The sequence below is a fragment of the Pholcus phalangioides genome, unplaced genomic scaffold (assembly GCF_987345545.1).
Source record: "Pholcus phalangioides strain wild (caught in Gottingen) unplaced genomic scaffold, Ppha-v1.0 ptg000004l_1, whole genome shotgun sequence".
Taxonomy (NCBI): domain Eukaryota; kingdom Metazoa; phylum Arthropoda; class Arachnida; order Araneae; family Pholcidae; genus Pholcus; species Pholcus phalangioides.
In genome coordinates, this window is record NW_028301597.1 from 15,311,584 (window position 1) to 15,336,930 (window position 25,347).

At 36.9% G+C, this 25,347-nt stretch overlaps 1 protein-coding gene across 2 annotated transcripts; it reads left to right on the forward strand.

Annotated features, from left to right (window-relative positions):
- Window positions 1-21,933, forward strand: LOC149086597 (solute carrier organic anion transporter family member 74D-like). 2 transcript variants are annotated; one of them, XM_089230973.1, is made up of 9 exons: window positions 1-726; window positions 9,941-10,027; window positions 12,016-12,222; window positions 12,887-13,051; window positions 15,211-15,412; window positions 16,350-16,497; window positions 16,696-16,871; window positions 17,014-17,078; window positions 19,143-19,686. In XM_089230973.1, the coding sequence occupies exons 1-9, from the start codon at window positions 57-59 to the stop codon at window positions 19,538-19,540; spliced, it is 2,118 nt and encodes a 705-aa protein (XP_089087099.1). In that variant the 5' UTR covers window positions 1-56; the 3' UTR covers window positions 19,541-19,686. The 2 variants fall into 2 exon arrangements, with proteins under 2 accessions (XP_089087099.1, XP_089087100.1); XM_089230974.1 differs by lacking the exon at window positions 1-726 and adding an exon at window positions 6,211-7,135 and having other exon boundaries at window positions 19,143-21,933.
- The last annotated feature ends 3,414 nt before the right edge of the window (window positions 21,934-25,347 follow it).

The window sequence follows — 25,347 nt, forward strand, 5'->3', positions numbered from 1 at the left end:
TCTACGTTTGATTGCTATTACACGCCGTTTCAACCCGGGAGAGAGTGGAAAGTGCGATGGGGCTGGGAATAAAGAAGCACATCACCGAGAGTACAATGGTTCTAACTCCAGTGGTGAAGAGTAAAAAGAAAGAGTTTGACGACACCATAGACAGAGATGTCATGTGCGGCTTCGGAAGATGCACTCCATCGTGGTTGCAAAGATGCGCTTCGCCAAAGCTTTTCCTCGCAATGTACTCGCTGTGCGGTATAGTCCATGGTGGCACCTTGACGTATTTCGTCGGATGTATGAGCACGATGGAAAAGAGGTTCTCGTACGACAGCAAGATAAGCGGACTCATCATGGTCATCGACGAAATAGCCCCGATTCTTTTGGGTGCGTTTATTGGGTATTTTGGTGGCATGGCTCACAGGCCGAGGCTTCTCGCGTTAGGCATGTGCTTAGGTACTCTGAGTAACATAATAATGGCATCTCCTTATTTCATTTACGGAAGCAAAAGTATAGGTTCACTGAATAGATCGTCTTTTGTGTCATCCCGTCACCCGCAACAGTTATGTGAAGAAACGGACTTCGGAGAAAAGTGTGACCACACCGTGTCTTTATCGGCAATATGGCTATTTTGTTTCGCGAATTTTTTTAAAGGTATTTCGAACGTGGTGTTTTACACTATAGGAACCTCATATTTGGACGATAACATCAAGAAAAAAAATACACCTTTTTACATAGGTAAGCGTAATACGTAATCCTTGTTTCTCTTTTTACGTTTGTGTGTCTCTTTTCCATAAAAATTGTTATCGATTATCCAAAATTTGTTTGTTTCAAATCTCGTATTTTGAAGTAATTAACCAAGTCAGATCAAATTTCTTAGATCACGAAAAATCGTCAATCCATGAAGTTCACGCCCGTTTGTTTCTTCAACGAGTTAGTTTTTCATGGTATATTAATCGATTCTGTTGGTTTAAAAATGCATTTTTAAAGTTAGTGTCAAAATTTCTTTATAGGTTCCTGTGCACCCTCCTCCAAACTCTATGTGCCCTCTTAACGGTCTATCCTGCATATGTTATTATGCGTATTAGAGACTTTAACAAAAAATAAATTGTCGGAGCTTTTTGTGTGAGCGTGTGCAAATTGATGTTAAACTAATACATTACGTGTGGGACATGTTAATGCAAAGTGACACGTATATGATAATATGATAGTATTTATCGAATTTCTTTGACTCGATTGTCTACAATTTCAAGAATTGAGTTTGATTGTATATGTAACAAGATTCAAAGGATTTCTCTTAAGCCTTGAAAATCACTTCCTAAAATTACATATTATTCAGAGTCACGTTCCTAAAAACAAATAAACAGAAACGTACGATTTATTACATTACGTTATAAATTGGGAACTTGGCACATAGATTCTCTTGGAGTAGATGGGATATAATGGTATGAACGTGTTTATCGGGGGGATGTTACAGGAAAAAATTTTCCGAACGCCTATTTCACGATGAATATACATAATAACATATCTGAGGTTCTTTAATTCTCATAAATACGAATTGAATAGCAATGAAAAATTCAATGTGGCTTTCACGCATATTCCATTCAATATCCATTCTATTCAACATTTCTATTGAAATCCGAGATCTGAATGCTTTTACCTTTATTTTTACGGTCTTTCGCATCGGCTGCATTTCAGGAAAAGATTTCGTAACGAAAATACTTTGAAAACTTATGTATCAGCAAGAATATATGTGAAACATGAATTGATTGGCATCTACTGAAACATGTCATACCTCTATAAAGAAGATATACCATTGATATAAACGCGACTTAAGGTTCCTGTACTGAACGTAACGAAATAATTTTGCGCTATGGCATTGCCTGTTAACCGCGGGAGTGAATCTTTGGGGATGCGAGATGAAAAAAAATACATGTTCACTGATTATTCCGGAAAATAGAAATGATGGTTAAAATTATAATACGATATAATATAATTTATAATATGATTTTCCAGTTCTTAATATGAATCATACCAATATTTCTACACTACATCTCTTGTCTTTCGCATGCAGAAATATGTCGCACGAAATTTTCGTAGTAGAAGTTACTTTTTCGATTAGCGATCATAATTGTTTTCCGTTTCCGTTGACAAAAAATACCATTATTTATTTCAACTATTTCATGATTTGTTTTCGCACGAACGTTACTTCACCCAGTTTGAGAGCATGTGAAAACAAATCATAATACGGCGGGGGAATTCATAGATATTTTTCATAAAAATTCCTCATTCCACTAGGTACTGTACATATTTCTCTTATAATGTGGTTATTATTATTATTATTATTATCTCTAAGAGTGCTTTGGCATCATAGTTTTTTCTCTTGTTTTCATTTGTTTTTCATATTAATTTTCTTCTGTTTACTTATCCTTGTATATTTAATTTTTGTTCATCTATTTTTCGGGATTTTTTCTTCGTATTTCCACTATGTAGATCTGTTGCTGCCAAAAAGTAATTTTCGAATTGACCAAATTCGTTAAATATTGACCCGGCTAATGTCCACTTCGGGAACTGGCCGGTGATCCCTGACCAAAGTTCGATAACAAAAGATATGATTCAGGATCATCGTCTGAATCATCAGTTGGTGTATTTTTTCGTGATAATTATGGTAATAATCCACGTTAGTTATGGCAACCCATCAAACTACAGTCACGATGCGGTAATCATTTTTTTCCTCCAAAATTTGGCCGAAAAAACGATATGTTTATATAATTATTTTTACAGTTTTCCCTCTCAAATTTCACTTTTTCTCTCGTCACATGAAGTTAGTCCAATACAACTGCTATATATATAGACATAATTATATCACACACGTTGGCAATTAAAAAATTTAGTTGGCTCCTACTGGGTCATTTTATATCAGCACATCGAGCTTTGGCCAGGGATCTCCGGCCACTTCACGAAATGGCCGGTCAAAGTCTGAATCATTCCTTCAATTTGGATTTTGGCCGAAACTCTTGGCCTATTCTAGACGTGGCCGTACTTCGGGCTTTGGTACTAACATTTATATATGTTTGCATTATGAGTTTATTTGACGATTCTTAACGTGCAAATATTTCATGAATAATTATTGTTATTATTTTACTTTTCTTTTATATTTTCATTACTTTATTGTATTTTGAGTATTTTTATGTCAGTGGTGGTTTTTCATCAACAGGTTGGGCTCAGCCTGTTGGGATGTGCAAATAAATAAACATTTGTACTACGTGTTATTAGCATATTGTGCTTAGATTTTTCATACTGTCGTGAATATGACGCAGGAAAAACTTCCGGCAAGTATCACAAAAACATTAATTTATAGTTGATGCGGCTGGAATATCAATATAAGTGAGGAACTCTTCGGACATTAAATAATAAGTAAAAGTATTCATAGAAAATTAGTTAATCGATTGTCAATGTAATTGACTACAAAAAAAAACTGAATTTTCTAACATAGAAAACGTATTATCCAAGCATTGCGAGCAGTTAAGTCGCATTGCTTGGAAGGAAAAAAAAAGGTTAAGAACCATTGCTGTATGTACATTTATGAATACTCACTTCCGATTGGTGGGATTTTTGATTGTTGTCAAAAAGATCGGCCATTTTATACAGGGTGATTCAGAAAAGATGGGAAAAACTTTAAGAGGTGATAGTACACACCAATACAAACAATTGTCATCAAAGAATACATGGTCTAACTTGAAACGCCGACGCGATAGCGCGTTTCGAAACGGCCGCTCCGCAAACGTTAAAACGGCATTTCTGTTGAAATTTATCGGGAAAAAGAACACCGTGCATGCAAATGTAACCTGGGAAAGAAGAAGAAACCGTATGAAAATCTGCGTTACAGTGAATAAAAGGCGCGGACTCAGTATTACTAAAGTGCACCATTATCCCATATGTTGCAACTGTTAGAACTGTTACACGCTGGAATAACTTCACAGGGCTGGCGTCCGCTATTCACTGGCACACAAATTTGCTTACAGTTTCTTCTTGTTGTTGCCCAGGTTGCATTTGCATGCATGGCGTTCTTTTTCTCCCGATAAATTTCAACAGGAATGCCGTTTTAACGTTTGCGGAGCGGCCGTTTCGAAACGCGTTTGCATTTCATGTTAGACCATGCATTCTTTGGTGACAATTGTCTGTATTGGCTTGTACCATCACTTCTTAAAAGTTTTTCCCATCCTTTGTGAACCACTCTGTATACAGGGCGTCCTGTGAGTGCTAGCATGGCTTTTATTTCATCAACCGTTCGTCGTAGAGGTACGATTTCAATTTGAAAAATGCTCAATAGGCGTTCAAAAACTACTCTGTACCAGTTTTAAGAGTGAAAATACAGCGCGTAACAAAATAAAAAAACCTTAATTTTTGTACTGTCCCCCGTCCTGTAACTTCCAATTAGAAAGTTTCCCTGTCTCTCCTGATGCCAAAAAAAAAAAAAAAAAAAAAAAAAAATCACGTTTCTAAGTGCAATATTCACAGAAATATTCAAATTATAAAAAACGGAGGAAATTTGGGAGAGAGCAGCGTGAAATACGAGTAATATATATAAAATGGTTTTTCCTGATATCTTGTGGCATCGACTGATTTTATATTGTGCTTCTGAATCGGCATCGTATGTTGTTATTGCACATATAATGTGGTGACTTTATTCCTTTTTTTTTCCATTTCTTGTGTTAAATTGTATTGCAATGTCAAGTTTTTGTCTGAATCGCGCAATGTTTGTTACTTACATTTGTAGACCTCGTGACACACTCTTTGGTACACGAGGAAAATTTTCTGAGGATTCAACTAAAAAATTATCCGCAATTCCAGTTCAAAAAATAATAATTGGTTTTAATGTATTGTTTTTTAAAGACAATGCACCGGATCTGCAACTCTTAACTAATTTGAACTCGTGGCCGAAATTAGTTTTCTTGCTTGAAACACGAGCAGCTCATTTCTTTCGATGGTCCAAGGTGTTATCAAAACATTCAAAGCGTTTAACACGTGACTTTTCACTTGCACAGATTTTAGTGTGCAAATACAAATTTTAATAGTCTTTTTTTACCGAACCGGATTGCAGTGACAACGCTAGTTAAATTTATGAAGTCATAGAAGACTACCATAACATTATAGTCATAGTAAGAAAGAAGACAGGTGTTCTTCCTAAAATTTGGTCCCAATTAACTAATATTTATATGTATTTCTATGGAAAAGTGCACCCTGACTTACACGCTTTCGACTTTTTCGTGTCACTGTTCCCACCTATCGCGTAACTTTGTGGTATTGCTGTATAACCATTAACCATATAACGAATCACATACGTATAGAAGTTCCATGAGATATGCTTACACTGCGTTCACCATAGTTCCTATACATAGTTGACCCGAAAAAAATACTTTGCCAAAAACTCAGCGATCAACAAAGGCATAAGGTTCTCCTCGCAACAAAAAACGTCGTTTTATACTTTTGTGCAGTTTATAAAGATTCATTCCTGTCAACGGCTCTCATTTGGAGCAGTTGTCAAGGTAAATTCAAACAGTAGAATTCAAATACCAAGTACAGAATGAAGTGAAGTACGCCTACTGGAGAAGACATGATATACCTCTTAAAAATGTAATGGTTTTTCACAATGTTGTACATGGGCCATGTTGGTAAGTTTTCTGTTTCAAAAATGTGAATTCCGAATGAATTATTTTTTCCTCTTGAAGAAATACGTGTTTCTTGGTTCTGTTTCCCTCGAGGCAAACAAATGACATAATGACATTCATCAAATCAAACTCTAGGTCTTTTGCGGTATCTGTGTGTATGTGTTTGCCCCTCGAATAATTCGACGTTGCTTAGTTTTTACGTTTCATCAGTTTTATGTATTATTTTTTCTTATACACACATGCATGTTCGAGATAATATGTATATCAATATTAGCACGGAGATTTATCGTAAATAAATAACAGCTTCTTTTTTTGGTAAATTGTTCAGTGACTTTCCGTTCTAAGATAAGATTCCATTCAGATCTTTCCTCCCTCGCGTTGATAGCACGAGTCACGTGATTCACATCGGCATAGAATCATGTTCCTTAAAAGAGCTTGACCCTATGGCATCAGATATAAGACTCTAAGCTGTATTTTGCTATCTGCGAATTTTTTCCAGCATCGCAATCCAACGGCCGATAACGCGCCCGGAAGAGTTTTTTCTTGCCCGTCTCATCCAAGAGTTTCATAGGAAGAGGAAACGCGAATTTCAGTAAACATCGAATGTGTTTGTTCATCAGGGAAAGACGGCCGAGTGACTTCACCTATTCATTTTCCAGGTAGTTTTTTGATGGCGCGAGTGAATAATAATTTAGAAAATTCATCTCGCTTTGGATAAAGTTGATTTTTTGTGATCAGAAGCATGCGAGATAGCTACGACTGAGTAAACGAATAGGAATACCAGACCGGAACCCGACGGACGATGGAAAACAGGATCGAGAATAGAATTGCAACAAAAATGGATTACACGAGAGTTCCTACCAGTGATGCCTCCGAAAATAGCGAAGAGTTACCAACCGATGAAGACACCTCGTGTGGTGTTGGAAGTTTCAAACCGGCGTGGATACAGAAATTCGGTAGTCCAAAATTTTTCTTGCTGAATCACAGTATACTTGGTGTTTTGCAGGGCGCTTTCTTCAGTTATCTCGTAGGATGTCTTTCGACACTGGAAAAGCGTTATGCGTACGAGACAAAAACGACGGGCATCATAATGATCGCGGACGAAATAAGCCCGATTTTATTCGGTGTATTTCTCGGTTATTTCGGAGGTAAATCACACAGACCGAGAATAGTAGCCGCCGGAATGATGGTGGCCGTGATGAGCTGCTTTGTGATGTCCGTGCCCTATTTCATCTACGGATCGGCAGCTCATCTCAGTGGCAGGAGTGACCATTATTTTCCGGACAAGAAGAAACTCGAGCAGTGTAACGGCGAAGGCCGAGACATCGGATGCGACGTGTCCGTGACGTCTACAGCCATTCCTCTCTTATTCTTCGGCAATTTCTTGAAAGGATTCGGTTCACTGGCCTTCTACACAATAGGGACGTCGTACTTGGACGATAGCGTCAAGAAGAAAAATTCTCCTTTGTATTTCGGTAAGAACATCGTATGTCATTGGGAAGGGGGTATAATGCGTATTTTTAAATTATCATTAAAATTAATCATGAGTCCGTGAGCAACAAAACTCCATTTCCTACGTTGGGGATTATACCTAGAAAGATGGGGGGGGGGGTGTCTGTGTGACCCATAACTTTTCCGGCAATTTTAAACGATTTAATAGTTTAGAACATAGTATAATATTTTTATGACAGAATAGAGTTATAATACCTATCATTAGTGAGTGACACCAATTGATCTATTAATATAGTTTTATTATCACATAGTTTTTAAAGCATTGTGTGCAAACGACCTCTCTCGGTGCTCGCCAGTGTGGAGGAAACTCGAGACTGAAGGATGCGTATTTTCTATATTTCGAATAGGATATTTCAGTGTCTCATCGCTTCTTATAGGTTTGGAATAATAACAACGAATGTGATCTTGCTTTATTTTTTTCGCAGTTGGAAGCAGCTGACGATGATTTCTCCGAAGGGTTTCAAACAAGCTTGTCGATTTCGATTTGAAAAAAATTCACATAATTGTGATGTATCCATTGCTTACAGATACCATTGCATCAGTATCTGTAAGCAATGAGTTTCTCGTAAACTGTTTTGGAATCCTTGACGTCCTATCGACGTGGAAGGGTGGTATAGGTATATTTCATACACTTCCATCTACAGCAGTTTCTTCGCTACCGATAGACTGTATATTATTACCGCCTATTGTTGTACCATTATTGGGTTTAGGTTTTCCATTGGCGGCTTCAATGTGATTTGCGTTTATTGTTCCTAGTAACATTTCATTTTGCTTCAGATGAGGCATTGTTGGAGGTATAATTTCAGTCTGATTCACACATCCATCATCAGTAATTTTGATTGCTTCACAAAGCTTTTGCCTGAGGGAGTTTCATTCTTTTTTGAATTTTCATCACCACTGCTTCTAGATTTTTACAATCTTTGCTCACTTATGAAAAATTTTCTCTTTGGTGAATCGGCGTCTTTTTGCCATTTTTACAGCAATCATAAGCACCTGGATATTTCTTCTTCTCAAAACAAACAATTTATCGGGAAAAATGACAAAAATAGCTGAGACACCTACTGACCGACATCTGCAAGTAAGAACGAAGGTAAAAAAGTCTCAGGAATGAGGATTACACATACACCGTATTAGATGCATGAAGAGACTATCAGAGGAATAATGACCTTACAAAATTAATTTGACAATTCTAGTAGCATTAATATGGCGAATGTGTTCTAAAATATATACATAAAGAAGTTGGCCATCCCGATATAGAACCATAAGCTGTTATAAACTCCTCGAACGGGAAGGGGGGGGGCGAAGCGGGTAAATCACTAAAGCCGGGTTTTCCCTAGGAGTAGAGTTGCTTCACCGTGAGCAACGTGAAAACGCTGATTGGTCAGAAAACTTGAATTTCAGGTTTTTAACCAATCAGCTTTTTCACGTTGCACGCACCGTAGAAAAACTTTTCCTAGGAAAACCCGACTTAAGGGTGTTATAGTCGCGGACCAGTGGTTGAGACACGCTGATATAGAACACATTATAGTTGACACAGTAACCCCTAAAATCTAACATTTTGATCACAATAGTAATTTTGGAGGATGTAAGGTAGTGGTCTTCAAACTTTTGTCACCCGCGTCCTCACAGAATTTACTCTAACAAAGAACCAATTCAACGCACCGAACAGTCACGCATTAATATCGCCAGTTCACCACGACACCTCTGACAAACAGTGGAGACGTCCCTAGAAGCTGTGACGCACACTTTGAGAAACACTGGTGTGAGGTGATACCGAGACCCAATCTCCGTAAAAGCCGAAACACACTACACTGACGTGATTTTTCGGTTCATATTGAACACTGGTTCTATAATTTTTTTTTTACATTAAGTTGATTATATAAACTTTTATTAGGCCGGAAAACCTTTAAACTTTTCAAGGCCGGAATTACACTATAAACGTTTTCTAAAATCTCTTTTATAAAATTTGAAAATTCAACCAGTAAGACTATCGGTCACATTTGCTCGAATGTCGCTTTATTGGCTGAATTTTTCAAGTTTTATAAAAGGATTTAATCAAACTTTTATAGTGTAAATCCCGGCCTCAGAGAGTTTTTTTTTAATTTCTTATTTTCAAGGGAATATCTGGACTGTGAAATAAAACTATATTTTTAGTTTTATTTCATAGCTAATTGAATATCCGTAAAACACTGAGTGCGGAAAATTCATCGACAAAGTGAGTGAGGGGATTAGCAGGTGAGTGAGCCAGTAAGAAAGCGAGGTAGTGAGCAGGTGAGAAAATGAGCTGGTAAGTGAGCAAGTAAACAGGTGAATGAGAAAGGGAGTGAGTAAGTGATCGAGTAAGTGAGCAAATGAACGAGTTTGTGAGTAGGTGAGCAAATCAGTGGATTCATACGGTTACTTAGTCACTCACTCACTCGGGCAGGCATAAGGTTACTCACTGAGAGAGAGAGACTCACTAGTTTTTTCTCTAGTTCATTCACCAACTGATTTGGTCACTCTCACTCGCTGGTAACGAACTGTTGTCGGTGAATTTTCCTATTGGAGAATTGCGTAGCGGTGAATGGTTGTCACAGTGAATTTTCCGTAAATCATAAAATACAAATGAATGAATACTCACATACGTTTTTTAATCGCTTCAGAGCTACCAAAAGTTTCTGCTGACGCTTTGTCAACGTGTTTCGAAGTATAAAGTTTTCGGAATTTTGTCTCAAGATAATAATGATGATGTTGATTTTATATAACATAAAAGAGGTTTCTCGTTACAGGTACTCTATTTGCTTTGCGACTCCTTGGGCCTGTTCTTGGATTTCTATTATCTTCCGTTTGCTTGCAGTATTACGAGGATCCTTTCCGTAAGTAGCAACATTCACCTCTTTGAAGTATTTCATTTTTGCGCTCCATTATTTGCGTTTATGAACTGAGCTTTGTCACCGACAATCTGTTCAGCAAGCAATCAACAAACGCAACAGATCGCCATCTTAACATCTTTTTTCATTTACGTGATCACGCAGAATTTAATGAAAATTAACAGTAAAAAAAGGATTTCAGCGCGTTGTTTTTTCTCCAGATTTGATGTACTGAATATGTGTCGCAGTAACCACATAAATACAGCAGAACCTCCTTTTTTGTTCACCTTATATGCGTAAATATCAACGTCGCGCTGTAAGAAAGCTAAAATAAGCAGCTTCAAAGCCAATAACTAGCTGTTTCACAATTGCCGTTATGCGAAATTAGGTTGTTTCGTTTATGAAACTACACAAATCTAAAGAGAAAAATAGCTCATAAATTAGTAAGTGTTCGTTATAACGAGAGCTCAGAATCACGAAAATTATCGCTATAATGGACTTGTTTCGTTATGAACTAATGTCAATTTTTTGCTCTGTCAGGTTATAAATTTTTGGAAATTGCTGCTTTATCTGTTTTAAAATATCTTTCGGATTGCTTCGTTCTAGTACAAGAGAACGAACAGAACTCTTCTGTCGTGAAATTGATTTTTGGTCTAATTTTTTGCATAGAATTTCGTATTATCGGAGTGATATAGCCGACCAGACAACAATAAGAATTATCAATTGCATATCACTGCGCACTTCTTCGGAATGTGGACTCATTCCCATTTTTCTACAAACTTTATAATTTTCCACTTCTTTGTATCAGCAAGAAATTAATTTCCTCTTCACGTATAAAGTGCCGACACTTCTTGCTCTTTAAACGCATTTCAATGCATGTTACTTTTCACTATGAGACAGCAGTAATGTTTTCCGCAGACTGTAACATACTGTTACGAAAGTTATGTAAATGATCATTATTTATCATTTATTATGCCATCTTTCAAATGTAAATAATTATTAACGCATTTTTCTGTAAATCTCGTCAAATTGACGACAAATTCGAGATTATGAGATTATGAGAATGGTGGGAACGTTCTCGAAGGTTTTTTTTTCCTGTGTATAGAAGCGCCACCAAAGCAGAACTAGTAGCAGTACGTTGAAATTTTGAATACGAGATCTCTTGCGTGCGTATGAGAAGCCGTATGTCAGAGGTGTAACATTATCCGGCACAATATGGCTTTCCAATAAATTCCATTTTTCTTGATATTCAGGCAGTTCTGAAGAAAATTACTTCGATTGCGTATCTTCTGTAGTTGAAAGTGGTGAATGAATTCTGATCCATGCTCATCTTTGCTTAAACCCCACCACAGAAAATTTAGGATACAAAATATCTGAAGCATGGTGGATAGGTTTTATAGTGTCATGGATTTTCTTTTAAATACAGCTTCAACAATGATTTTCTCCTCATTTCTCGGGCTTGAAGTTGATGAAGCTTTTGTTGATTTAAAAGAAAAATGCTTGGACTACTATACTGATTGTCGGTTTGGCAGATTCTAATATTCTAATACATTTCACAATAAGACTCGGCAAATCATGAATCTTTTTAGACGTGCAACAAAAATATATGTTAATCCAGAATTTAAGTATGAATTATTATTGTGAATACAGTAATTAGACTTAGAGTGTGATCATTGAGATTAGTTTCTGCCTCCTCAAACAATGGTGGGATTTGATTTGAATGTTTTGTGCACAGTCACTTTTGCTTGCAGAAAAATCGAACAAAATATAGTTTTTTTACTAATGTAATCAGGTTAATATTAATTTTTTTTACTTATTCCTAAGCTAAGCATATCTTTTAGATATTAACGCAAAAATTAAGCGTTAGATGAAGTTATTTATTACCGTAGCCATCCCAGAGAATACTTTTGAATATTCTCCTGAATGAGAATATTCTCAAAAAGAATTGATTATCGAGAATTTTACATCTCTAGTGTATATTGATTCATTTTTAGATGATCCAGGCTTCGACCAGAAAGATCCGAGATGGATCGGCGCCTGGTGGCTCGGGTTCGTAATACTCGGTGTTTCGATTTTAGTTTTTTCTCTGCCGATGATTTTGTTTCCTCGAAGATTCCCGACCAAAAAACTGCCGGCTTCGCTTTCCAAAAAGAAGGACACGCAAAATGGACCGCCGGAATCGCCACTTCAGCAGCTGAAAGGTCAAATAATTTTTCATTTTTTTTAATCTTCTTTTTATTTGAGGTCATTTCTATGAAAAATAGTAAAATAGTGCGGAAAACAACTTGATAGATAATGGAAAAATGACGGATTCATCAATTAATCGTTGAACATCTCTAACTTGTTTTTATCCGCGTCGAACAGAAATGTTTCTCCAATTAGAGAGCGCGAGTATTGTATAAACACAGATCAAAGTATTATGTAACTCTTTTTACATCAAGATATCGAGGACAGATGACAACACCACCGAACACGAAACAGGCATAAATCTGGCAACATAAACACGTTAGGGACGTATACACTTGAAACACATTTTTCGTCATGTACAGATTCATTATAAATTCCAAATAGAAATGTGTATGAGGTGCATGTACGGTTAATTAATAATATATAGTATACAGCTCTATATCAATTTTCACACGTGAGTGAAAGTATTACACTATTTTTATACGGTGTATAGAGTACAACACGAACAAGCTGAGTACATAAAAATACAAGTTAGGGCAGAAAGAGCAAACTGTATATAGTTGCCGATTTATCAAGATTTATATCAAGATGGTGGTTATTATAGTTTCCGAATGGTTGCCGTTTCACTTTGTTCCAAATGTAGATCGTTAAGAAATTCGTCTTCTCTTTTTAACAAAGGAATGGGAAAAGCGATGAAGCGTCTGGGAAAGAACCCGATACTGCTGTTCCATTATTTAGGAGGAGTGTTTCGTTTGAATGGTATCGTCGGATATTACGTGCTGCTTCCCAAATACATGGAGATGCAATTTCGCCAGTCTGCATCCAAGGCCAGCTTATACTCAGGTGACGTATGATTTCAACAAACAGGTTTCCCCCCTAATATAATAAAGTTTGTCAATTGCGTTACTTTCCCAAAAAACATTTTTTTTTTGCCTTCCTCCATCGGATTTAATGAGCTATTTCCCGTTATATTTCTTTCTTTTTTCTACTCTGGTTCAGCTGTCTTTGTTAAGTAATAGATTATTAAGCTCCGCTCGCCAATTATTTTGAATACTGACAGCCATAAAGGTTAAAGTAAAGTGATGTCAATCACTTTATACATTGTCTAAAGTAAGTGATTTTGAAGAAAATGTTTATAACTGCATGGGTAGCTTAGCGTTATGAGTTCGAAATTGTGTTCATTCGCCGGTTATAAAAGGAAAGGTCAACTACAAGAGTAAGTTTATCTTCTTTTACTAGGAATTTTTAATTCTCATTTCTTGCTCTTCTTTAAAAGAAACGTCCTCTCAGGCAGTGTTTTGTGTCACGGTGTGAAAAAGAGTGTAAATAAATAAATATCCGTGTTTGAACCTATAAACTGGTTTGAGAGTAAGGGTGCTCAACTTCCTGGAAAATCAGAATTTTGTTTAATTTTGGCGGAGCGAGTTTTAAAGTTGGAAACATACAGTCACATTTGTGAAAAAAAAAAAAAAAATGAGTGGGACAACGTTGTGGGCGAAAAAAGGTATATATACTCAAGTCGTGTGACTTTCTGGAACGTGTCGGCCACTTAATTGGTTCGAAAACATTGTCGCGGGCACTTATTTGACCTGAAATTGTACCTCAGGTCACTTGAATGATCTATAAATGTGTCGCGGGCCGCTTAAGTGATCGAGAATTGTACCACGGACCACTTCATCGAAGTGACAATGTGCCTCGCCGACTTGAGTGATCTAGAACAGCGCCCAGGTCACTTTAGTGATCTTAAACCTTAGACCAGGTCAATTGAGTGATGTGTAAATACGGCACGGGTCATTAAAGTTATCTGAGGTTGTACCTCTGGCCACTTAATTGAAGTGAAAATGTGCTGCAAGCCACTTGAGTGATCTGGAAGAGTGCTCTAGGTCCCTTAAATGATCTGTAAATATGTTGCGGGCCACTGAAGTGATTTGGGAATGTGCTGCACTCCATTAAAAAGCATGGGAGAAGACACGAGGAGAGTCAGCGACGTAGCCGACTGATTCTAATGTACAGATGTTTATAATTAAAATTCCACTGAATAGTTTGTCTCAAAACTACTAATCCGAACAGCCAAATTTTCAGGACATCTTAATGAGACCATGGTAGAGAGTCTTATGCAATAAAAAATAGTTGTATTTTCAACCACCAGGTGAAAAAGTGGCGCTTTTTATTTGTCTCCTGGTGCCACTTGTCTACCTGGTGGCCAAAAATTTAAATTTAACGACTTTTTTATTGCATAAATCCCATGATCTCATTAAGATGTCCTGAAAAATTGACTGTATTCGGATGAGTTAGTTTTTGAGGAAAAACGAGTACGGGAACTAATGATAAACACCCTGCATATGTATATATACAGTCGAATTCCGTAGTAACGAACTCCAAAAGCCTGGAAAAATCATTTCAGTATAACGAAATTTCGTTATAAAGAAACTCAGGGCTTTTGCATTGTTCCTATGTAAACTAATCTGGAGGATTAGGAAAGTGCTTGTTAAAACGCGAGATTGTCGTTATAACGGTATTCGTTAAAATGGGATTCGACTGTATATGAATTGACATCATGATCATCATGATCGTGCTACCCCTTCAGCCTTTCACGTCTATCTCCGCCTATGATTATAAAATGTGCCATGTTTTGATGAACTGCAGTCACTCAAGTAATCTGGTTATGTACCGCTTAATTCATTTGCACAAAATTAGGTCGTGGGCCACATTTGGCCATGGGATGAGTATGTATGATGTAAATTACTCAAGCACGGTATTTATATCTGTGTATAATCAAGTTTAATCTGAAAGCCTAATGTGATGACTCATAATTCCATTAAAATTTGAATGTGTTATGTGAGATTAAATACCGATATTGCACCGAGAGTAAATGCACATCTATTACTTATGCTTTAGACTTTAATGCTTATACAATGATGTCCGTTAATGAATCATTTTAATGTCATATCTTATTGAAGTAAATTCCCATTAACACACGATCCGTTGTTTCCGCATTTCAGGACCGGCAAGTATCGTTGGTATGCAAATCGGGATACTTCTCGGTGGTTACATTATCAGAAGATTCCGACCGAGGCCACGGGTCATGACTGGAGGAATAATGATAGCCGAATCGTTTTCGGTCATCGCGCTGATATGCTGCATGTTCATAACATGCCCAGCCTATAATCTTTCGGGTACGAGCGTAGCAGAAGATGGATTCAGGTATGGATAGCATAAAGCGCATTTTTAACACGATTTCGGTGGCAGGGAACTTTTTATAATAAGTGAAACATACAGGGTGCATAGCTAACCCCCCCCCCCCCTTGCCGCGAATTAATGGTGAACCGTGGATTCTAGAGGTATACTTTCAGTTCGAAAAAGTATTCAAATAAAATGTTAAACTCAGATACGTCATTCATATAGCGAAGGGTTGTATAGTTGTTAACCTTTACAGCGGCAATCACGAGATATCTCGTCAAACTTGATCTTCTTTATTTCGGTCACCACGAAATATCGTGGGTTCTTAACATGCTTTTATTTCCAATATGGCAGTTATAATGCGGATCGAGGCATATTTTATTTAATTATAAAATACGCCTTTGAATTTTAAAAATCGCTTAAAAGGTTAAAATAGAAACAAAAATTAACTTTTAATTTGGTTACTCTGCCCTAAAAATCCAAATTACAAAATTGTTTCCTGTCTTTTCTGCGGCTCACAAAATATTTCACTTTTCTACGTGCTATATTCGCTGAAATATTTGTATTCAAAATCCGATAAAAGTTGGGAAAGGACAGCATAAACTAACGGACAACGCGATTTTCAGCGATTTTCGAATTCAAATATCTAAGCGAATATAGTACGTAAGAAACGCGCAGCCCTCTTTTGTTGGCATCAGCAGAAACAGGGCAACAACTTTCTAATTGGACTTTTGAGGATAGGGTGTTAGTAGTGAAAGTTAATTTTTTCGTTTGTATAACTATACAACCCCCTTGCAAATATGAATGATGGGTCCAATGAGGTCCACGCGTTATTTGGATACATATATTTTTTAATTAGAAATATGTCTCTAGGACGAACAGTTCGCCAGTAATTTGCGGCAAGAGAAGTTAGCTATGCAACCTTTATAATAAGGTAATATTATGTAATAACCCTTTATAGGTTGAATCTACAGAATGAATGCAATGCGAATTGCTCGTGCTCAACGAAAGTGTTTTCTCCCGTTTGCGGACCGGACGGTGTGTCGACTTATTTCTCGCCCTGCTTTGCAGGTTGTTCAAGTCGAAACGAAACGAGTGATGGAAAAGAGGTATCAAACTCTAAGTTGTGAAAATACAGCATAAATAATATCTGTTGAGAGTTATGATGTGAAAAATGACCAAATTGGAGGGATTTTGAGATGTGTTTTTTTTTCTTTTCAACGCAATAAGTAGCAATGAAGCAATGATAGATGCATTGCAACTAGATATGGTGTAATTCCATTATTTTTTCTCCTTTATGACTTCAGATATTTACAGACTGCCAATGTGTTCATAATGATAAGCACGAATTTTCTATGGGTTCAGTTTTGAAGAACTATTGCGATTCCGACTGCCAATGGATGGTGACTTTCATAGTTGTACTGAGCATAGGAAAACTGTTATCATCGACTGCTCGAGTAGGAAACACGCTGGTCACCCTGAGGTAAGTTTGTATAAAATAATATATTATTTTCACTGTTATCACTAAGCTTTGTTCCGTAGGCTTAGAAGATACAAGTGCATTTCGATCGAGTTCATTAACGTTGATTTTATAGAACTAACAATTAGGCGCATCTTTATTTCAGGTGCGTCGATCCTGAAGATAAAAGTATAGCTCTTGGAGCACTGAATGGAGTGTTCTCATTGCTCGGTAAGTCCTGCGTTTTTGATAATTTTCAAATGGGGACCCATTATACAAAGACGTATAAATTAACGTATTTTATTCTTTCCGTGTTCTATAAATCTCACTCATCCGCATTATAATTGGCACAGTAAAAGTAACCAAATCCGCTGTTAAATGTCACATCTTTTTTTCAAGAAGAATTTTTTTTTTCTTATTCCCGGAAGCTTTTGTTAGACTTAGTTATTCAAAAGAATACTTTTTTTGTTCTGAAAAACAGAAATGAGGGGTTCACAACCATAACAGACCAAGTCCATTTTTTATAAAAAATGCGATAGTTTCGTCAGGAGGTGCAATGCTTCGTCTACTGACGCAGTTGATCTGACAAAGTTAAGTGAGGGATGGAAAAAAATGTTCTTAGAAGAAGCAAATTTAGAATTATCTGAGCTTGTCATCGACGAAGTAAATGTAAGAGGGTTTAAGGAGGCGAGATATCTCTCGTAAATGCCAGTGGTGAGATTTAATTGAAAGGAACGAAAATAGTTTCCTCTTATGAATTACTAATTTGCATTATATCCTCTTCACACCTGAACCAAAATCGGCTGTTAATGTTTTTCTTAGATTGCTTTGTGTTTATTGCACGTAAAAATGCCCCTTAGAAAGAATTTCATTAAAAAAGTTAATTAATTAATTAATTAGGGTTGATATATTTACTAGGACCATTAAAGTTAGCTGCACATATGTGTACCTCAGTTCTGAAGTTGAAAAAATAGCCTTTAAAATCATTTAAAAACCTCTAGTGTTTTAATTACGAGTAAAACTTACAGTTTCCCTTGATTTTAATGTTATTAATGAACAGATAAAATCTTGCAAAGAAAACTGAGTAGTTTTTTACCTGGAATTTTATTTTGAATCCTCTCAATTTTGTGCCGTTTTATGAATCACGTAAAATTGCAGCAGCTCTCAAAAAATGAAACCGACAAGGAATCGTATTTTTCTAGATATAAAAGTTTTGCATTCATATAAGACATATTTTGAAATGATACTAACACGCCCCCCCCTCCCCGGGAGTAGGTAATTCTAACACAATTGACACGTTTAAAAAGAAGTATGATAAACATGTTGGGGTAAATCGAGAAGCTATCCATACTTAGAAAAAGACAACCACAAGTATTATTTATGGGCATTGTATAATATTTTATCATGTATATATATATTGTTTGTAATTGCATTTTTAATTGGGTTGCTGTATTTTTGAAATGCAAATACAAATACAACGCCACAACAGGCAAATTGCCCAACGAGGTGGCTGACTTAAGAACGTCATGGATCCCCGAACCCTTTTTCCCCGAGTCCCCCCCCCCCCGCGGAACCCCCCAACGAACCCCAACGAACCGGTACCTGCGGGAATGTGCGTGTACGTGTAGTGCAACCTGGCGTAAAGTTTGTTTCTGTGTAATGCTTGTTATGTGTAGTGCTGCCATCTGTTACCAGTTTTTCTAACTATGAGTGAAGTGTTGTGATTAAATGATTTATCGTTGTAGGACTGTTGCTCTCTGTGGCGAGACTTTTTAACGGGTAGATCGGCTCGCATTTGCGCCTTGAAGTTGGGAACCCCCAACTTCAAGATATATGACATCCATATTTATTATGGGCACCTTTTTCTCAGCCACCTCGTTGGAAATTTTCCCTGTTGTGGCCTTATATTTGTATATGTATAAAAGATGTAGTTTCTAAAATAAGAAAAAAAAAATTGGGGAAAAAATTGATATAATGGGTTTTTTGACAATGAATTTTCCATTTATGTTCAAAAATACAAGGGACCGTAGAGGGTTATCATTCAAAACCATTAAACCTGAGATTCCACATGTGTGGACCACAAAGGGCACGTGGGACAAAGAGGGCACGATAATTCCATAACATCGAAGTTGATAATCGAAATGCAATCACTTCAACGACTTTTCCGATTCATTCTGGATGAGAATTTGTTTCGAAAAATGTTTTTAACAACGATGAGTTTCTCGAAGCTTTGTCCTTTTATGAGAGCAAATAAGAGGATCAGAACAATGATTTGTGTATTTGTTCCTATTTCAGCCTTCATCCCTTATCCGTTGATATATGGAGCTCTGACCGATGCCAGTTGCCTTGTTTGGGAGAAGAGTTGCGGCAAGACCGGAAACTGCTGGATATACGACGCCGACAAGTTCCGATACCTGTTGCACGGGGTTTCTGCCACTTTTGTGTTTTTAGGTTGCATGACGGACATCTTCGTTTGGTTTTTGAGTCCGAGGTTGAGAAACCTGTACGATGACGACGACGAAGATAAAGAAGAGACGACTAAACCCGATGAGAAGAGTAATCCAAAGATATCCGTCTTGCCCTTGAATAACGAAGATAAATACGCAATGTCGCCAAGAACCGGTGGAACGCAAAGTGATGATGATCCGATTCCGAACGGAGTCACGAAGGATGAACGGACCACGTCCATGTGAAAGCAGTTTATGTGGTTTCGTGCATTTAAGGATACTGTGATTTTGTTTTCTATGAGTGATTTAGGGCGTCTCAACCAACCTTCGGTGTCCTAGGCCATTTTTTTCTTTTCTAAAAAATGAGCCTAGCACATTCTTTTATTACATAGGCTTATATTTGAACTTGGTGAAATAACGGATCAGGGTATAATCAGGGCATTTATTTTTCCTAGAGACAGAAACGATGTCTCTCTCCGCTATTCATACAAAAGTACGAAAAACGGGAAACCAAGCGGAGAAGATGATTTTCTGACAGGAAATGCACGTCTCCTTGGAGAATCGAACCACCAACTTCTCGTAGTCCGAACTAGTGCTCTACCATTAAGCTACAGAAGACTAACATTTTATTCCCTCAGGGTTTCCCAAAATTTACCTTCGTTTCCGCTTGGTATCTAGTCTTTCGTACTTGGCATTTATTTTACTCCCCAATTTTTGTTAGTATTTATTTGGACCGAAAAATAATTCTGTTTACTAGTTTTGTTTTCATGATATAATTGTGTAAATATTGTCAGTAAGCACCATCTCTCGATAATCGACGCCTCAAACTAGTTATGACCATTTAATGGATGAATTTCATTCATTTCATTGTAATTAATATTCCAGATGTTTCCATTGGTACGAATTTAGAATTATAGTAATATTTTTTGAATATGTATTGCTGTATCAAGAAATACTAACGTATAGAATCAGTAAAAAGCTGGTAATTTCAAATAGGACTGAAAGGCATAATGTCTAAAAGGGCTAAAGCACTTTCCCTGGCTGTTACTGTACATGTCTAATTCGATAGACTTTTTACTTAAAAGCAATACCTTTCCCCCATTCAACGTACGCTTCTCGTCTCTATAATATAAATAATTAGCAAAAATACCCGGTGCTGCCCGGGTTTTCTACGTATACTGGGGCCAAGAACTAACAAACCATGCGTAAAGGAATAAACAGGACTGAAACCCATTGTTTGGAGACCACGGTAACCTGATCATAATAATTATGATTAGCTAGGGATAAATATAAAGGGTTATAATGATCAGGAAGAAAAACGCCAACGCGTCAATGACCCCGAATCATAAGTACCAATATAGGGATATATGGGGATCGATATATAGGGGCCGGCTAAAGCCCGAATTTCGGACATTAACAGGGTCAACTAGACTGGCCAGTTCGCGAACTGCCCAACTTCGGGCTTTGTCAGTAACATATATGCAGAATGCATAGCAAACAGGGGGGCATTTACTGGTGAACCGTTGATCCTAGACTACCTATGGTATACTTCCAGTTAGAAACAGTTTCCAAATGACGTGTAGTACTCAGATACGTCATTCCTATTTCAAGGCGTTGTACAGTTATTAAAAAAATAAATATCAACTTTTTATACAAGCCCGATATGCTCCAAAACCCAAATAGAAAGTTGTTTCCCTGTTTCTCTCTTCTGATGCCAGAAAAAAATCCATGTTTCGAAGTACAGTATGCACGGAAATATTCGAATTCGAAAAACAGGAAATTTGGGAGAAAACAGCGTTATATATATATAAATGCGGGTAAAACGGTTTTTCCGCATTTAGAGCTGTTTTTTCATAAATTTCCTCCATTTTTTTAATTCGAATATCTCCGTTATTATTGCACTTCAAAACATGGAATTTTTTTTTTGTTGGCATCAGGAGAAACAACTTTATATTTTGGTTTTGGGGTACACGAGGACGGTATAAAAAGTTAATTTTTTTTTAATAACTATACAACCCCTTGAAACATGAATGACATATTTGAGTACGACACATTATTTGGAAACTGTTTCTAACTGGAAGTATACCTCTAGAATCAAGAGTTCGCCAGTTAAATGCCACACCCCGCTCTTTGTTTAGTACAAAGCAAAATTACCGTTATGATCCGCTCAAAGCAGGTTCATTCAATAATTTGATACTCGGACTACAGTTTATATAGACATAACTATATGCCATGAATAAACGCGCTATTTTATGCTTGAGTTGGTGAATTGCAGTTTTGTAATTGTCAAATTGGGTTGGTTAAAAATTTGTGAGTTAATGGAAATAAAAATAATACACAAATTCTCTCCGGGAATAAAGCATGTATTTACACAATTATTGCACCACTTCAAAAATTGCAAAATAGGCTGTTTCGAGCACTTTCGTTTGGTGCTAGATTCATGTTTGCTTGAGCCAAAATGATAATTAAAAAAACGGCTCGAACAGGTAAGTTTTGGATCGTGATGCGTGTGGAGGATGAAATTACTCGGTTTCTTTTTGAATGTTTTTGATGTCGTTGTATCCGGTGTCGATCGATTGTAAATAAGAGCTTATGTAAAAACATATATTTCTATTAATAAAAATATTCATATTTTCCGATTTATTTTTGTTTCATTTAATCTAAAAACATTGAAGGACCGCACACGCGCCGCTTCAAAACTCTCAGAGAATTATCGAAGTGTTCCCGAAGGGTCATGTGTCTAGAATTTTATTAAATAGTAAATAACATAGAGCAGCTGCCGAAAAAAGCAATAGACATTCATCCAAAGACAGATGGAAGTCTAGACAGCCTTTAATATTTCTGCTGATTACATTAATCGACGAGTTTTTTTTTTATTTATACGGGCACACTCTTAGGAATTTTCGGCATCACATTTAATATTTCTGAAAAAGAAGTTCAATAAACCTTGTGTCTGTATATATGAAAAATAAAAATAGTGTCGGCGACATTTATTGAATGCAGTCGGTATTCGCAGGGATTACATTCCGAAAGTCCCCGCGAATACAGAAAATCTGCGAATAACTGAAACTATATTTTGTTTTGTAGGTATATTATGAAAAGAGCAGATGCGCCTGAGGTACAAAGAAGCACCGGGATAGTAGGGGAGTGAATCTCTGATTTAAATATCTTTATTGGGGAATTTCTTATTTAGTTAATTAAATATGCTGGTAGATGAAGCGTTTCCTGAGCTTTCTGCATTTGCAGAATGTATTACCATCTGTTATATCGTTGTCAATGTGGTCCCAGTCACGATTCAAACTTGCGAAGCTCATCCGCCATGTTGCTCATAAGACCTTGTGTGTCTCCCACTTCTTCATCTTGATCTTTTTTATGCGGATATGACTTCAGTTTCAAAGGCACTCATCGCGATCAATTCCGTCTCTGTATCTAGATTACTATTTAATAAATTATTGGATTTTAGGTCCATATCATAGATCCATCCTTCATAAACCTAACGTGAAAATATCTTTTATAATTTTTCCTATTAGTAACATATATGGGAGTGTCCTCGGACAAAAATTGAATTTTTTGCATCATGAATTGACTGTTTCCATATTTATGGCTCCCTCGGCTACGGCACTAATGTCATTAGCGACATTACTGCCGTAGCCGAGGGAGCCATAAATATGGAAACAGTCAATTCATGATGGAAAAAATTCAATTTTTGTTCGCTAATGACATTAGCGACAGTGTAATTCATTTGTAACTTGAGACGTTTGATATTTTTTGATAAGATGGAGAATCATCACAATTAAGTAACGTGCACAGTGAGTCTTAAGTGCTCGCATTATATATCCTGATCAAAAGACTACTTTACCGCACGCCAACTCTGGTCATATATCGCCATATGGGAATTTCCAACTACAATTGGAAATTGTAGTTGGATGGGAAATGAAGTCGGTAGGTAACTCGGTGGTGGGCCCAGGCTCGGTAGGTGAAGAACTTGTTTCTGATTCGCTTGGCCGGATTAGAACCTGTGGACGTAGACGGTAACCTTAAGGGTGGAAGACGAGCATTTTAGCACTGCGTCACTCGGGCGCTAGATCAAGTGACTGGATGATATGATGTGTTATAATAATAAGACACGTTGAGGGCATCTTGTGTGGTAGATTCATTGACACCTTAATGATGTGCAGTTGACTTCGTTTTATTATGCATGGTCAATATCTCGAATTTTTCACTTTCATAAAATTTCCAGAATCACTAGAAAAGCTAGGAGAGACATCATCAACACGTACATTTCGTATTTTGTTCCGATACCAGAAAAAACACAGAAACTGTGTTTTCCATAAATGGGAAGGATATTGCGAATACCTCCCCCCCCCCCGAGAGACGACTGTAATGCCATAATGCTCAGATCCACACTGTTTTCTAGAATTTTAGCACAAGTGATTTTTTTTAAATTATAAAATGAAAAAATGAGATCACTAGACACAGTAAAACGAAAACGTATTTTATTTGAAACATAAAAAGTGATAAGCGCCGTTAATTTAATGAATTGTAGGCATTTTCTGGCCTCCCACTGCAGCACCAACGAGCTATGAATATGTTTCTTTACTAAAGAATTATTTATTTTACAGCGGAATTTTTTTTCCATATTCACACTTTTGTATTGGATTCTACTAGAAGAGCTTAATGTGAAAGCAAGAGAGTTATCGCGTGTGTGTTGGCTTTCCTTATCTAAGTCGTCATAATGAACATGTGAGTTTGTTTGTTTTGGTTCTCTCTCCAGGAAGAGGACTTCCAACCGAGTATAGGTCAGTAGGACTGCATGTGTGTGTGTGGATATTGTACGAGAATATCGGTCTTCTCTTACTTTCAGGGCAATAAAATTCACTTTGGCAGTAATAACAATAATAACGAAATACTCATGTTAATATTGAGGTCAAGTAAATCGTAATGTGAAAAATAAATCACTCTCGAGAGAATAAGTCTTAAGATGCATTTGTGACTTGTCAAAGTATCTGGTTATGGTATCCGGTAAGAGAGAGGAGAATTTGTTTAATTCTCCTAAAAAGAACAGCCTGTTATTACACCTAATTTCACACATTCGCTGATTCTTATCTATCTTTGCCATTATAGCTAGAAAATGACGTCTTTTTTCGACATTAACACCATCTAATAATATCCTTGAACAGAATGGAACCTTGAAAGTTGTCGCTGGCGTCTTCTTCCCAGACGATCCGGTTTAAGTTTCGGAGGCCGAACAAAATATTCTTGCTATAAAGTTTGCAACAAAGCGCCTAATCATGGACAGGTTATAGCGATTCCTTTTACGCTGCTGTAAAAGAAATCAATAAAGAAAAAAAAAAGATATAAAAAACGTTCAATGGATCTCCTATATAAAATGAGAGGCAGTGACACAGTGAAGCCAGTTCTACAATAAAAGTTCTACTATATCGTGTCTGAAATTTATTGATCTGATAAAAAGTATTGTTCGTCTCTATGAAATACAGCCCCGTTTAGATGGATAAAATCCTCTCGAACCAAAATTCAAAATGCTCAAAATGTGCTTAGAAATCACCCTGTACCAGTTTTGAAAGGGAGTTTGTCAATTCAAATATCTCAGCAAATATTCCAGTCAACACCATAAATTTTTTTCTTGGACTCAGAAGAGACAGGGCAACAACTTCCTAATTGGAAATTAAGGCACGGGGGACCGTATAAAAATTTAGATTTCTTATTTTTTGATACACTGTATTCTCACTCTTAAAACTGATACAGGGGGATTTCTGAACATAGTTTGAACATTTTCAAAATTGAAACCATACCTCTTCGATGACCGGTTGATTAGGTTAACACAGTGCCGTCTTAACGCATGGGCCCACCCGGGCACGGCCCGGGGGCCTCGAAAGGAGAGGGGCCTCACAAAAATGAGAAGTGGTTGAAATTTTCAAGAATTTTCCAGGTAGGGCCTCAAAAACATCACTCTGCCCGGGGGCCCATAATGCTCTTAAGACGGTCCTGAGTTAACACCAAATTAGGACTTAAGGACGGCCTGTATATATTTT